This window comes from Giraffa tippelskirchi, chromosome 1 (assembly GCF_054371585.1).
Source record: "Giraffa tippelskirchi isolate mGirTip1 chromosome 1, T2T-mGirTip1v1.2.pri, whole genome shotgun sequence".
Taxonomy (NCBI): domain Eukaryota; kingdom Metazoa; phylum Chordata; class Mammalia; order Artiodactyla; family Giraffidae; genus Giraffa; species Giraffa tippelskirchi.
The window spans coordinates 149,751,777-149,767,885 of record NC_137275.1 but is presented as its reverse complement, the minus strand read 5'-3'; the positions used below and the strand labels follow the sequence as shown (position 1 = coordinate 149,767,885).

Genomic DNA, 16,109 nt, shown 5'->3' with positions numbered 1-16,109 from the left:
TTGATGCTTTTGAACTGTGGTGCTGTAGAAGACTCATGAGAGTCTCTTGGACTAAAGGAGATCAAACCAGTCAATCCTAAAGGAAATGAGTCCTGAATATTCACTGGAAGGACTGATGCTGAAGCTGAAACTCCAATACTTTGGCTCTCTGATGCAAAGAACTGACTCATTTGAAAAAACCTTGATGCTGGGAAAGATTGAAGGCCAGAGGACAAGGGGACGACAGAGGATGAGATGGTTGGATGGCATCACTGACTCGATGGATATGTGTTTGAGTAAGCTCCGGGAGTTGGTGATGGACAGGGAGGCCTGGAGTGCTGCAGTCCATGGGGTTGCAAATAGGTGGACACAACTGAGTGACTGAACTGAACTGAACTGATACAGTCCATGGAGTTACAAAGAGTTGGACAGGACTGAGTGACTTTCACTAAGGCTTCTAATAATCTGTGTTCTTAAGTCTGAAAAATCAACTTCCCATTGCATATGATATTGGTAGCGTAATTCAAAAGAAACTAGGTTTCCAAACTACTTCAAAATAAAATAGGAAATCAGTGCATAATGGATTTGAAATAAAACCTTTTCCCATTTCAAGAAACTTTTTAGGGCACTCTATTATAATGAAGCATACTGTATCCCATGGGTTTTCCACTCCCCTAATTTAGGCTGTGTTTCCCCAATCTAGAGACACAGCATCACACATAGCAAGTTATTTTTTTTCAAACCAATTATCCATGGTGGTTTTTTCTGCAAAATGTTGTATTTTCAAATTATTAAGGCTCCAGAGAACAGAAGTTGAGTATCACTTTCCACTTATAAGTAGTACTGTCTCTTCTAACATGTACACAGGTTGTGCTTCATCCAAAACACATGAAAAAAGCACACACATCTGTTAAATAGTGGTCAATATAAGGATTCTGATGAAAGCCTCACCAACAATGTACTGTTTTCCTTTCTGTTTGAAAGATATTCATAATGTGATTTTTCATCTACAGCCATGTGGTTGAAGAAGATGAAAAAGACTGTGATGAAGGCATCACCAGAATTTGCCCTCTAACAACATAATGATATATGGAGATTCATTGCAAGTTCTGTAAGAACTGTAAATTCTTGATTTTTGGTATGTTTTTAAAATAATAAGCTACTCCCCAAAAAAAAACTTTAAAATTGTGCTTAAACAACATATATCCCTCAAGATCACTTGTATCTTTTATTTTAATCCAAAATCTGATATTTGAACATTTCATATTTAATCCTTGTGATACAAACTCTAGGAATGTAAGGAATTGTTGCCGTTCTATCTGGCCCCCAAAGGAAACTTAAACATGCAGGAGATTACTAAGCTGTTTCCTTGAATTTTTCTAGGATATCACTGAATGTTAGTAGTTATTCAACTATTTGTGAAAGCTGCTCATTCACCTACTTCTACAGTTAGAAAAACCTTGAGAGTTTATCATTTGTCAGACTGTAATTTGGGCTAGAGCACTGTTTTTTGAAATTTGAATGTATGATGGATTCTCCCTATAGATTCTTAGATGGTGGGAAAAAGGGTTCTAAGGTCACAAACTTAATAAACATTTTCTGTCAATATCCACTCATGAGAGATTCATATTCACGGCAGACAGTAGCATATTAAATATTCTACAAACTGATTTATGAATAAGAAAGTTTAAAGTTTTGTATAAATACAATTTCCCAAACTTAACTGAATGCTCTTATATCTAGCACACCTATTAACATTCTTTAAACTTGAATTTATCTGACCTGTCTCTTGAGAAACCTGTATGCAGGTCAGGAAGCAACAGTTAGAACTGGATATGGAACAACAGACTGGTTCCAAATAGGAAAAGGAGTACGTCAAGGCTGTATATTGTCATCCTGCTTATTTAACTTATATGCAGAGTACATCATGAGAAACGCTGGGCTGGAAGAAACACAAGTTGCAATCAAGATTGCCGGGAGAAATATCAATAACCTCAGATATGCGGATGACACCACCCTTATGGCAGAAAGTGAAGAAGAACTAAAGAGCCTCTTGATGAAGGTGAAAGAGGAGAGTGAAAAAGTTGGCTTAAAGCTCAACGTTCAGAAAACTAAGATCATGGCATCTGGTCCCATCACTCCATGGGAAATGGATGGGGAAACAGTGGAAACAGTGTCAGACTTTATTTTTTGGGGCTCCAGAATTACTGCTGATGGTGACTGCAGCCATGAAATTAAAAGACGCTTACTCCTTGGAAGGAAGGTTATGGCCAACCTAGATAGCATATTTAAAAGCAGAGACATTATTTTGCCAACAAAAGTCCGTCTAGTCAAGGCTATGGTTTTTCCAGTGGTCATGTATGGATGTGAGAGTTGGATGGTGAAGAAAGCTGAGTGCCGAAGAATTGATGCTTTTGAACTGTGGTGTTGGAGAAGACTCTTGAGAGTCCCTTGGACTGCAAGGAGATCCAATCAATCTATCCTAAAGGAGATCAATCCTGGGTGTTCATTGGAAGGACTGATGTTGAAGCTGAAACTCCAATACTTTGGCCACCTCATGCAAAGTGTTGACTCATTGGAAAAGACCCTAATGCTGGGTAGAATTGGGGGCGGGAGGAGAAGGGGACGACAGAGGATGAGATGGTTGGATGGCATCACCGACTCGATGGACATGGGTTTGGGTGGACTCCGGGAGTTGGTGATGGACAGGGAGGCCTGGCGTGCTGCAATTCATGGGGTCGCAAAGAGTCGGACACAACTGAGCGACTGAACTGAACTGAACTGAAACTTGAATTACGAAAGGCTGGTCTCTAATTCTAGTTCTATCAGTAACACCACATTCTACTGACTGTTATTTATTTCCTGTACTTGATTAAATGCATGATACTAAGCTGGCATTATTACTCGTTAGCCCTGAGTGTTCCCTTGAGGCCTTTGGCTTAATTCATTGGATATTTAATACCATATCCTTATAGAACTTATAAAGTGCAAGTTGAAATTGAGCACAACATATAAGACTCTATTACTAAAGAGAACCTTTGCAAATTTATAACAAATAAATCTCTAGGGTTTGGAAATATATTACAACTTCAAAAAAACTAGCTGAAGAGACTTATTTGTATGACAGAACTGTAACTTTTTTAAACAGTGTTTTTTTCTAGTACCTAAAACAAGCAGAACACTACGCCTAAAGATTGACTGTTTGAGAGTCCAGTATAAATTTTTAAACTGCTCTTAAAATTGTAATTACATACCAATATACCTCTAAGTAGTGCTAGTGTTTGCTAACATACCAATTTATTGATTTTTGTGTAAGATTTATTTCTCATAATGCTCAAAGGTAAGATGGTCATGCAGACAGTTCCTTCATAATCTGATTTATATTATTCTCTGTGAAGCATATTTTTCATAAATAATAAAAATAAATAAAATAATAAAAAATTATTTATCTGCTTCTGCCATTCTAATAATCGCTGATTCATCTAAGCCTGAATATAAAACTCCAACACTATTTAATAGGCATTTAGCGATATAGTAAAAGTATTTGTAACATACAGCTGGGCTTTATAAATGGAAAATTTAACAGCTTCTCAGTCTGATAAGTATTTGAACTAGTAATCTTAGATAAAATTTTTAGTCTGTTAAATTTTTGGCCTTGAAAATACTACAAGCTTGAGTCCCAAGAAGGCAACTTGAATTAGAGGAAAAACTCAGACCTGTCTCTATTTTTCCTATTACATCATAAGTTACAAAGGACTAGTTTAATGATTTCAAGGGAATTATATCAACAAGGGATTTAGTCTGTGAGTTCGCTCAGGTGGAAGAAATTTCAGGTAGACAAGTTCTCAGATGGAATATTTTGTGAGGTTAACTATTAGAATAATAAAAGAAACTTTCAACAAGCACATTGATCAGCTGACCTCATTCAATTAATTTAACTACCTAAATCTAAAATGATGGAAAGCAGTATCCAAGAAACTAACTTGTCACTAGCGGTAAAAGCAGTCACACAGTTTAAGACTAGGAAATTCAAAAAAGGGACCAAGCAAGAAAAAAATATTCTAGAATCTAGGAAAACAATGTAATAGCAGCTGTACATCCCTTTGTTACTGCTCCAGTTTTCTTTTTTCTTCCTTTATATATAAAAGAATACAAAGCTAAAAAATAAATACTACATAATATAGATGCTAGCAAATTTAATTTCTGCACTATTTATCAGAAGAAAATTAAGCAAATTATAAAGTTTCCTACAAAATTTTTACCACTATTAAGCACTGTTCAGTTTTAAAATGCTCTATATTCTAAACGCTAAAAATTACAATTATTTTATGAAATGTAACTGTTTTGCATTCTGAAAGACAAAAAAATATAACTAGGTAATATGCTAAAATAAAAACACTTTTTTCATTAAATTGTTAAAATTACAGGACCATTTCTCATTGCATGAATTTAGATCTTGTATTATAAAGTTTTGCCTAATTTTTTAAAATGAAATGAGGATAATCATTTAGTTATACTATATCCTTTATTTTTATCTACTTGGAATAAATCTCAAAGGGTTAGGTTCGTGGTTCAGATTATAAGGAAAGGTGGAATGACACATACTGTCCATAATTTTACTATCTTTGATTCACATAGTTCACTCAATTTTGTTAAGGACTATGGCAAGTGTAGATTTTAATGCAAAATTAACATGAACAGAATAAGGCAGATGCATAATTCACAGTAAATTTTAAACATTTCTGCCAATTATAAATACAAGTATATTTTAAGCGACCGGTAAGTAGTCACTGAATACCAATTAGTGCAGGGGTTTTTACACATGTACTAAAGCCATTACAATATCAAGTGGTACTCAATACACCCTTTAGAATACTCTCTTCAAGATGACAGGCAAGTGTGACTAAAGAACATGTGAAGATGGACAAGAACAACCATGGGGCATTTTATTTTGCAAATCTGAAGAAAGCAATTTTCATCGAACAAAAGGACTGCATTTGGTTTAGGAAATTTATAAAGATAGTACTGTCCTGCCCTCATGTTTTCATTATAGTTGAAGTCTTCTTCCCACAATGGCTTACTGTGCACATTACAAAATCTTCAGGGTCTTCAGAATTAAAGTGACACACATTTTTTTTAAGCACGTGTGAAAATGAATCATTCTTCCTTACTCTTAATATAATATGCCTTTACAGACTTCTCCAATAATTCTAGTCATCTTGACAAAAGAAAATCACCAAGACAATACAATGATTCTACAAAGAGAAAGAATGACAGTTTCCTTTCTACTTTTCAAAAATGTTTTACAATATGATTTGAAATTGGCTTTATTCAACAGGCTGAAAGAGGAATAAATTCTTACAGAGTGACACTCTCTATAATAAAGAAAACCTACACTTAGGCACAACACATCCATTACCACACATTCACAATGTTATTGTTATTACCATTAGAATCTTTTCCAGAACAATTTTCTGACATACTTTCTGAGGAAAGTATGGCTTTGTTTAGAAAACGCTAACAATGTCAGTAAAACAAGCAATAAAATATAAAGGGTTGAGGGTTTTGCTTTTATTCTTACTTCTGCAAGTCTGATGAAGACCCTGTTATTTCTGGCCTTCGCTAATGAGACTGGTGTTTCACCATTCAGTGGTTCACGTACCCAACAAACATCTAGTTGGCTCTACTGAGCACCAAGTGTTGTACATGGTTCCTAGGCTCTGAATAACACAGTAGCCAAAACAGATGAAGTCTCTGTCCTCACAATGTAGACAGATTCAGACAATTAATCCCATAAGCAAATATGGAACTACATATTATGAGTACAGTGAGGGAACAATACTAGGTGTCAAGAGGTTTCAAACTGAAATTCCTCAATTTAGGCTGGGACATGAAAAATGATCAAGAACTTGCCAGATAAAGAGTCAGAAGAGGAGTGTTCCAGAGGGCATAGCTTATATGAAGGTCTTGGGTGTTACATTTCCAAATCTAAACAAAGCAGTAGGCTCAAGTGCAAGAAGGAAGCAGACAGCCCCCGCTGAGACTGGAGCAGTGGTCAGAGGCCAGAGGACCAACAGATCTGTGAATCAAGTGAGGGAATCCTGATCTTCTCCTAGGAGAAGCAGGATGTAACTGAAGCAGGGGAGTGATATGACGCTATGTTTTACAAGATATGTTCTGTCTACAGAATAGATTGGGGATGTAGGGTAGGATCTCAGAGCCCAAACTCTGCAGCTGATATTCAAATCCTTCCTTAAAATGACCTCCCATTATTTCCGTTCACACAAACGGCCTCCAGCCACAGGGCACACACATGGCCATTCAGAAACTCACTTCCCCACCTCAGTGCTTGCCTGTGCTTCATCCACCCTGCCTCCCGTTTTACTAGTTAAAATCTCAGCATGCTAAAGGAGACCCACCGGACTCCACCTGACTCAATGTCGATTCCTCCGTGAAGACTGTTTCATCATTCTTTAAATCCTATGGCACTCAGTAGAAAAACATGGAGCAGCAGAAAGGGAATCCTGAATTTTGGCTTTAACTGCTAAGCTTCAGGGCTATTTGGTTTCCTGAGATTACTGGACATGCAACTCCTCAACCCTCAGATACACTCACCCAAGTTATGGACTGAAAACCACAGATAATGAGCTTTTTTTTTTTTAACATTTTTAATTAAATGGAGAATTTTAAAGACAATTTTCAAATACAGTTTGTTCTGCTGCTATAAGTCATTTTTGCACACATACCAACAAAGATTGTTAGCTAATCTTTGTTTCCATGTTTAGTAATCTCCCTGTAACCGTGGCAAAAAGGCATATCTGATGAAATATATTTAACCCAGTAGACTTTAAGAAAGAAAAAGAGCAAAGTATGAATTCAGAGAGTCAAAGAATACCTATTTCTGAAATTTATATTTTTTCCTAGAGCTGCCCTAGAGTTAGGTTATAGTTTTATCTAGAAGGAATAACTAGATTGACTCAGACACCAAGTGTCTAACATCACACTTTTATTTATTGTTCATGTTGTACCTACTTCCAAAAGGAAGCATGGTTTCCTTTAAACGAGAAATTTCAGTAACTGGTACCTGAGAACCGCTTAAAGTTTGGCTCCACCTTAAAATACCCCATTAAGGAGAACAAACTGATCTGACTGAATTAGAACTTATGCTCCTGCTATAATCCAACCAACTAATATGGCCAGACCATCATCAGTCACACACATATAGGTTTCTAAAAGATTATTCTGTCTAAAAAAAAAGGTTCAATTTCAATAAACACATAAATATATGGGAATTGTGTAACTTCAACAATGTTTGATCACTACATGACCTTAAAAATAAATGTACTGCAATCATTTCATGAAGAAATATAATCCATATTGATTCAATTATGAAATTTTGACTAAATGAAAGTTATGGAAGGAGGTGACATTTTCCTCCACTGTCCCTAGAGGCAACTCCTTATTACTTACCTTGATCTCTTTCGTGCCATGTTCGACTTCCAGCAGCTGGTGAATTCGGAGAGGGATAAAAGTCTCCTGTAGGACTTGGTTCCATATTTTCATCTATGGATATAGTTTTGGGTCTTTTGCTGTTAAAACATGACAACAGTTAATGTTAATGGGAATTCTAGGAAGATGTGTAGCATCTGAAAGTTTATAATCTGAGGATATTTTTACTGGAGAAATTTCCACAAGCACAGGTAATATTATCCCAGAAATAACGGTGAGTATTCAAGACGTCAACAGGAGTAGCAAACTTTTCCAGTTTTATTTATCATTTATTATAACAGAGTAGAACTGTATTTGTCTAACAAATAGGATGTTTCTTATATTTACCTTTTGAAATACATTTCCAGTAGTAAAATACTATTTTTGGTAGTTAAAAAGTGAATTCTTAATGTGATATGTGTACTAATTTAAAAACTGTTATTAAGATTGCACCTAACTCATAATTATTATCAATATTAATAATGTTCATTTGTATGGCACTTGCCATTAACACTGTAATCCTTTCATATGAATTCACAGATAAGTAAGTCCATAACCTTTCTAAACTCAATTTAATTATCTGTAAAATGGAAACAATAAAATACTGTTCAAAGGGGAATTGTAGGGAGAATTAAATGAGCTATTAAATATAAAGCTCATGCATTTAGTGGCTGGCACTTATTAAATAGTAATTATTAGTAGCAACCCTATAATCAATAATATTAAAAATTTATAGTACTTCACTGATTATAAACTATTTCATATATTATTTACCTTTTCCTAAAAACATACAGTTGTTGATTCTTTACTCTTAAGGTCAGCCACGAAAATCATCACTGCCAAATTCAAACCCAATGGTACACTTCCAAAATAATATATTTTAATAAAGAAAACATGGTTTTATCACAATAACTAAGAAAAATGAATATTTAGAGCCATGATTAAAAAGCTATTCTATGCCACATGCCATATTGCTTCATATATGCCTTCATATATCTTCACCAATAGTTAGTTACGAATATGAAAATGGATATTGTTTCCTTAAATTAAAAAAAAAATTCTTATTCACACCCATGCAGGTAAAAACTAAAAAAAGGAAATCTTCTGAATGAACTTGAGGTAGTGATAAAAAACCAAATGTCATAGGATTTCAGAGTCGTAACTGACTTTAGAAGCCACACATATAATCCAATCCTCTATTTTATTACAAGTAGAGAGACAAATTTGAAGAAAATCAATCATCCAGAGCATGTTAATGGTAGCGGCCTGACTTTCTAGACTGTACTCTTTCAAAATCCTGGAAACATGTGTGTGTCTGGGTATACTCATAGATACATTTGTGATTAAGATTTGACTCACAATTCCCAAACTATTAACATTATGTAGAAGATGGCAGTTTCTATTAGTGCTAAATCACAGTGAGAATAACTAGTACATATTTAGTTTCACTGTAGGGTATCCAAAATTAGAATGTATTTTTTAATCCCTCCTTCAATCTAATTCTTTCATCTGTGAATCAACAGTAAATACAGGAAAACTTGAAATGAGGGAGAAAAGATTTTCATAAGGAAATAAAAGAGAAATGCTTTTTAAACCTTTTTTATTCTAAATGACATAGTACTGTATTTAATACTGAATGATCATGAGGAAAGCTACAATATCTGTTTATCTTGCCTTCTCATTCACTCAGCCCACTTCTATCCTTTTACAATAAAGGGACATATCATGAAATTCTAATGCACAATAACTTTCCAAGCTAATTTTCCCTCATTTAAATAGAAGATTTCCTTTTAAACTCCTGAAGGTTACAATTAGAAGGTCAAGAGAGAAAAATGAGAATGTCAGCAGAGAACTACAAGACAAAGTCACCTCACTGTAGCTCTTTCCCAACTGGTTCAGCCAAATCTCAGAGCAGGTAATGCTTTCACTGGTAACTAGAAGTTAACTAAATTTTTCAAAGAGCATCAACTAAGTGAAGAACTTGGCACACCTGTGGCCTACAATAAGGCCTTTTAGAGTTAAATAAGTGACACATTTGATTTTTCATGTTTCATTATCCCAAGTTTGGACATGGTATTAGGATAAAAGTTGAGTGGATCAATCCTAAGCCAGGGCAACATCATTTTTAAGGTCACCGAAAGAATTACATGACTTGTGAAATTACAATACTTCATAGAAGATAAAAATCATATTAATACATTTTCATAGTTTCCTTGTCCCCACACCCCCAAAATGACTGTTTAAAATGCTCTGAACAACAATTACATTTAACTTTCAAATTTCAAAATAAGTTTAACCAAGAACAACTAAAACTCTGTAAAATCAGCAAAAAATCTTGAACTCTTTATTTCCCCGCTCTTTACCTGCAAACCTATCTATGTGCTTGTCTCCCTACCTACCTATTTGCCTACCAGACTGAGAAGAAAAGCAGTTCCTCTTTCAGTTACCTGCTTGGTGGAGAAGACAAAGACCTCTGAAGATTGACCCCCGAGTTCATGTCATGATAGTATGGTTGGCTTGGGATTTCTCCAATTGGAAAGTTGACTCCAGTTCCCTGGGTTATGGGCGCTGAGGGATAAAACAACAAAGAGAGCATTGGGAATGGCATGTACTGTTGTCATCTCTATTCAGATATAATAATCTCATATTTTCCATGCCTCTGGGCAAGGATGAGAGGAGTTCTCTTTACCTTAAGACTCTAGTATCAACCATCCACTGGTTAAGACTTGCAAACATCCTCACTATGCCAATGTTCAGGTGTGGAAACTCAAGGCACTAACATGATCATCACTGGTTACCCCTTCTTCTACTCACACTGCCCATGCTTCTTCATTCAGTCCGTACCGTTAGCCATCACTACATCTGGCATCCCACTAGTCTATGGATGCGCCACAGGGAACAACACGTGCTGATTATTGCTCAGGACAAAGCAAGGCCTTTTGTACTAACTCAGCTCTTAAAAACCAAATTATTGTTAAATAAATCAAATTAAAATAGTTCCATAAAAAGATTATTTTATAATAATAGTAACATTAATATTAGAGTACATTAGAGATCATATTTATAATTATTTGATATAAAAATAATTATTGTATTCGGGCAGGTATGTAAGTAAAATCGACAAATATGAAATAAATGTCAAGATTTCTTTTTCCAAAGTACATATTCGCTTGTATATATGAATGGGAAGTACAGTTTTACTCTATGTCTTATTTTTTAAAAAGTTTATATGCCCAAATTCATAAGTCATTTAAAATATACTCATGGAGTTTTATACTTTAAGGTATAAATCAAGAAGTCTTTTGAGTTTGCTCACATATTGTGAACTGAGATTTTTGATGTAAGTATTGGTTGTCATACCATGGATTACATCTTTCTAAATTTTTTAAATTGGTTTCTAAACTTCTTGAACAAGTCTTTCAAGCAGCATGTTGTGTCAGAATGAGGAGAGTATTGGGAAATAGACAGACTTTACATTTTAACTCTCTCTGCCACTTATGTGCTATACGCCTCAGTTTCCTGAACTACAAAATGAGAATTATAATAAGCTATCACATATGACTATTTTGAGGATGAAATGAGGTAAGGAATAATAAAAGTTTATCATGATGCCTAGTGGATAATAGATATTCAAAAAATGTGAGTTTCCTTTTCTCGCTTTCTCCCCCAAAACTCTTCCCTGGCAACCTACAGTGGTTAGCAAAGATGAAACGGTCCAAAAACCTATGAAAAGCAGTAAATAGATACAAATGAATCTATCCGCTGAAGGTCTGTTCACTCAACAAGTTATTGTGTCCATTACTAACAGGTGCCAAAAGGGACATAAAACAGTCTAAGATATAAGATAGTTCCTGTCCTTAATAAAACATATTGGGCAACAAGTTGGGTAAACAAAACACTCATGAAAAACACAGAAATACAAGCATAATGCATATTACAGTGAAACTTCCAAAAGAATGACATGATCAACAAATGCTATAGACTTTTAAGGGAAGAAGAATCCGATATAAGCTTAAATGGTCCAAGAAATCTGCAGAAAGCCACAGCTGGCTCAGGGCTCTAGACAATGAGGCAGATACTGAAGGGAAGTTACTCTTAATAGCAGCTGCTACAAGAGCAAGGTCATGGGCAGAGATGACATGCAAGGTGAAGACCAGCCAGGTTGGTGTCAAAGGACAATGATTAAGAATAAATTCTATTTCTTCACCTGTTTTCACCAGGCCTTCAAGATCATCAATGAGAGAAAGTTTATCCTAGCCCATGGCAACAAAACTCTAGAGCCTCTGAGATTCACACTACAACGGAGAGTCCATTTAATCTTCCCTTCTCTCCAAATTAACCTCATGTTGAGTATAAAATTCCACAGGGAGAGTTGATTTTCAAGGAATTTTTCTAGAATTTTTAATAGACATATGAAATGTGTTCACTATCAGTTGAACTGTATTTCAATATCAGGCAGGCCAAGACTAACAAAGTATTTTTAAAGAAAATGTGATTAGAAGGTACATGCTTTATTGCAGAGAAATAATCAAGGAATATACAATGGATAGCTCTATTAAAAATTAAGTCAAAATAAATTAATACATACAAGATTAGTCTCAGCTCTAAAGATATGCAGTTTCTGCCTGCTGTTAGGTTGTTCATATTAGATAATATGATTTAGCCTCATTTTATATAGAAAACACTAGTTTTCAATGTATAACTATGCCTAATGGCTCCAGTTCTTTGGACAGTTAAAATGTAGTTGCTTGTTGTGGCTTGAGGTACACCAGAGGTTAAAAAATGCAAGGTAAGAAATCCCACAATAACCACATGCTTTAAAGTTTATTATTAGAACCATGTTCTAAGTGACATTGGAAAGCAGAGTAGTGCTGGAAGGAGGCATTTGAGGGGCTCAGTGAAAGTAAAACAATCTGTTTGGCTTTCTACGGTAGTAATGGATACAATTCAAAGAACCGAGTTACCAACAGGAAACTTACATGTTATATCTTATATCAATATCTGCAATTTATTAAGCTCATGCAATATTTAGACAAAGATTTGTAGTTCCTATTTAATAAACATATGGCATGATAGTCAACACAGATTGCTTGACCATAAGCATACTAGGTATAATTTATAGGAAAATGACAATTACAGATCTTTGGAAATTTTATTTTTTTTCTAAATTTTGTACCAGAAGGATTATTTCAAAATATCAGGGAAGCAATACAAATAATTTATCTACAAATATTGTATGATCTCACTTATACATGGAATCCAAACAAAGAACAAGCTCATAGAAAAGGTTACTAGAGGTGGGTATTAGTGGGGAGGGAGAATTGGAGGAAGTTAGCAAAATGTACAAACTTGTAGTTAAAAATAAATAGATACTGGGGATGTAACATACAAAACAATGACTATAGCTAATGTAGTGTGTATATATATACAGCAGTTAAGAGAATAGATCCTAAGAGTTCTCATCACAAGGAAATAACATTTTCTCTCTCTTTTTTTGACAGCTGCATGACTGCATGATATGATAGACATTAACTAAACTTACTATGGTATTTCACAGTGTATGTCAGTCATTATGCTATATACCTTAAAATTATACAGTGCTACATGTCAACTAAGTCTCATTAAAACTGGGGGCAGGGGTGTGTGGACAAGACGGAAAGTAAAGCTTTAGTCATGGCTTAAGAAAAACAAAACAAAAACATTTCGTCTACAGATTTACACACAAGTAGTGTAAAATTTAGTGTACATTTTGACACTAAATGGGAGATTACAGAAATTAAAGTAGATTAATAATGAACACGGCCAAATTCTAAAACAGTACACGCACAAAATTTATCTAATGACAAAGTGTATAAGAACAGCAAGTCCCGGCAGATATGCCTATTTAAAAGCCTCAGGAAAAACTTATATCAGATGCAAAGATCATTGTTAGCACCTCTCCCAGAGAGCAGCAAGGGGCCTTAAGGCTGCAAATCATGTTTAAGAGGCTGCCAATACCCTCTTAGAAACCAAGCTCAGAAGAACCTCAGATTCTAAGGGTTAGAGGCCAACCCTTAATCTCTCTTATTGTTCTCTTCACTCCAAAAGCTGATCCTAAATCAACTTTTAAGATGGAGATAATATCGTTCACCAGAAAGATCACTATCCTAAAATTGAACAGCTTCATTAGCTAAAGTCAACACTCACATTAGAGGGTCATACCAGAGTAAAACCCCAGAGGACAGAAACCATTAACATATCGTAAACCCTCAAGCAGTCAGAATTTGTGATGTACAGCAAAAGGGTTGTGCTGAAGTTGATGTTTACTTAGCAAACTCTATTTCATAAACAATGAAGTTCAATTGTGTAAATAAGGTTATAATGTGGATATATTAAACACTTAGGAGAATAACTTCTCAAGCATTTCAGAGACACCTATTTACATATGGGATAGAAAATGTTTGCTGAATTAATTAGCTAATGAATGAATATAGATAATTAACATACTAATTACAAATCAGTAATGTCTGTTATAACAGATAACTAAAAATCTCTAAGACATGAGAGTGTGATTTAAGAAAGAATGAATGATGTATGTTAAATTTACCTCACTTCTGAACTGTTATAGAAACATATTTTTTAAGTTTCAAATTCAGATTTCTCACAGTATCAGTCTGGGTTTTTATAAGTTCTCATATGGCTCTCCCATAGCATCTAACATAATGTCACCTCTAATGAGGAACTAATAATATTTTCTGACAGATAACGCTACTCTCCTTATAAGAAGGATAGAAATATAAAACTGAGAAAATTACAAATTTAAACAAATAATTTCATAAAGTCTCATAACTGTAGCAGCATAGCCTCTCTACTAAAGAGCAACACACACACATACACACACAACCACCCACCTTCAAATACTCCCTTCCTTACACAATGCCATTAAGGGGTAGTAAGTCACTCAGGCACGTTCCTTTCCAAATTAAAAATAAACATAAAAAGTTCAAATATTGCAGTCTTAGCACACACATATTGATCAGGAAAAACACAGAAGTCTCATGGCCTTGGTCAATGAAGTAGACCACCAAAATCCTCTTGCCTAGCAAACATGAATCCAATCGATACAGGGATACAGAATATGAAGTTTTGGTCACTTATGCTACCCCTTAGTCAACAGATGAAGGCAGAAGTATTTGGGGCATAATATTTATCCATTGCAGAATTATGTCAGAAAGGATGCTACTAAAGTCTTAAATGTTTATTTACAGAACTCTCTGAAACACAGGCAAGGTGCACTAGTCACTTCAGAAATCTGTATTTGAGAAACTACATTCCAAAGACAAAGTCACCTATGGCATTGGAGACTACTTCACTGAATGTCATGCTAAAGTACTACCTATACTTAGCTTCAGTAACTCATTTTTTTGTTGTTCTTTTTGGATCATCATAATTCTTGTTCATGACTTCTGAATTTGACCCAAGTGAAAAACACAGCTTAAACAGTGACCAGAGTGGCCCTACATCATCTGAATAAACCATTTCAAACTGTGACACTCCCCATCAAAATGTCAGGTGAAAATATAGCCATCAAAGGTACATAAATAAGCTAAATCAAAGAAGAGAGCAAGTAGAAACGAGTCACTCCCTTCAGCATAATCAATGAGATAAGAACTTCCTCTTACATATATCTGTAGACACCATAATAATAACTAAAAGAGGTGATCAAGAAAACTTCCTCCTTGCTTAGTTAGCTGACCAGGTAAACTTACTCGAGAAAATTCTCATCCAGGCTGCCAAGAATGGTGTCTCAGGTGAGGTGGCCAGTGAAAACAATTTGACATTGTTTTGGATAACAATGCTTTCTATCTATATCCAACTACAATCTGCAAAGTTAATTTCTGCATCCCTCTACACTCTGCCTGTTAGCGTGTATATCCTGTACATCTCCAAGCCCCCACCAAAATGTTAGCAAAATGAAAAAGCACTTATCTACAGGAAACTTATGTGGGTTATCATAACAACACTGAGTACATTTAATTAATCACACTTCCTTTGATATAAATGACCATCTATGGTCACAGAGTGAACAGTGAATTAAATGAATACCAACAACACAGCAAGCAGAACAAACCACAAATTATTTTTGTACTACAAAAAGTACTGATTTAAATGCAAATATTTCAGAAAGCCAGACAAATTAAATTCACTTGTGAAATAAAAAAGTTAGAGATTTTAAAACTCAAATTCTCCTAATACGTAGTTCTCTTCATACTGTATTTCACTTTCAAAATATAAAACATTTTTAAGTCATACTGTATAATTAAATAATAAGAAAAGAGTTTACTTACTTCTGGATACCCTCACAAGTTCTGATACATTGAAGACTCCAGATTTTACAAAACTATCCTCAAGGTATCCTGAAAATAAACATCAAGAGGAAAGAGATCAACATAAGCAGGAAGCAAATAAATGATTTAACATTAGAATTCACTCAAGTGTTTCAAACCAAAAGTGACTAAAAACCAAGTACGCTTACAACAAAGACACGTAAAAACAAAATGCTTGTGAAATGCAAACTGGGTCTTTTAAAACAAAAGTTTAAAGTTTAGAAGCTAAATAATCTCTCAGAAAAAAATTTTAACTTTCCAAGTGTACAAGGCAAT

At 34.8% G+C, this 16,109-nt stretch overlaps 1 protein-coding gene across 18 annotated transcripts in view; it reads right to left on the bottom strand.

Moving 5' to 3' along the window:
• The window catches only part of NFIB (nuclear factor I B), a 465,570-nt gene that overhangs the window by 50,179 nt on the left and 399,282 nt on the right, over positions 1-16,109 (bottom strand). For all 18 annotated transcript variants that reach the window (XR_014076781.1, XM_081570139.1, XM_081570150.1 and 15 more), the window contains exons 4-6: positions 15,795-15,863; positions 9,915-10,035; positions 7,450-7,568 (exon numbers count right to left, since the gene is read on the bottom strand). Coding sequence is in view for 17 of the 18 variants with exons in the window: in XM_081570139.1 (XP_081426265.1) it covers positions 7,450-7,568; positions 9,915-10,035; positions 15,795-15,863 (309 nt within the window). In the remaining variant the exon portion in view is untranslated. The remainder of the gene's footprint in view (positions 1-7,449; positions 7,569-9,914; positions 10,036-15,794; positions 15,864-16,109) is intronic.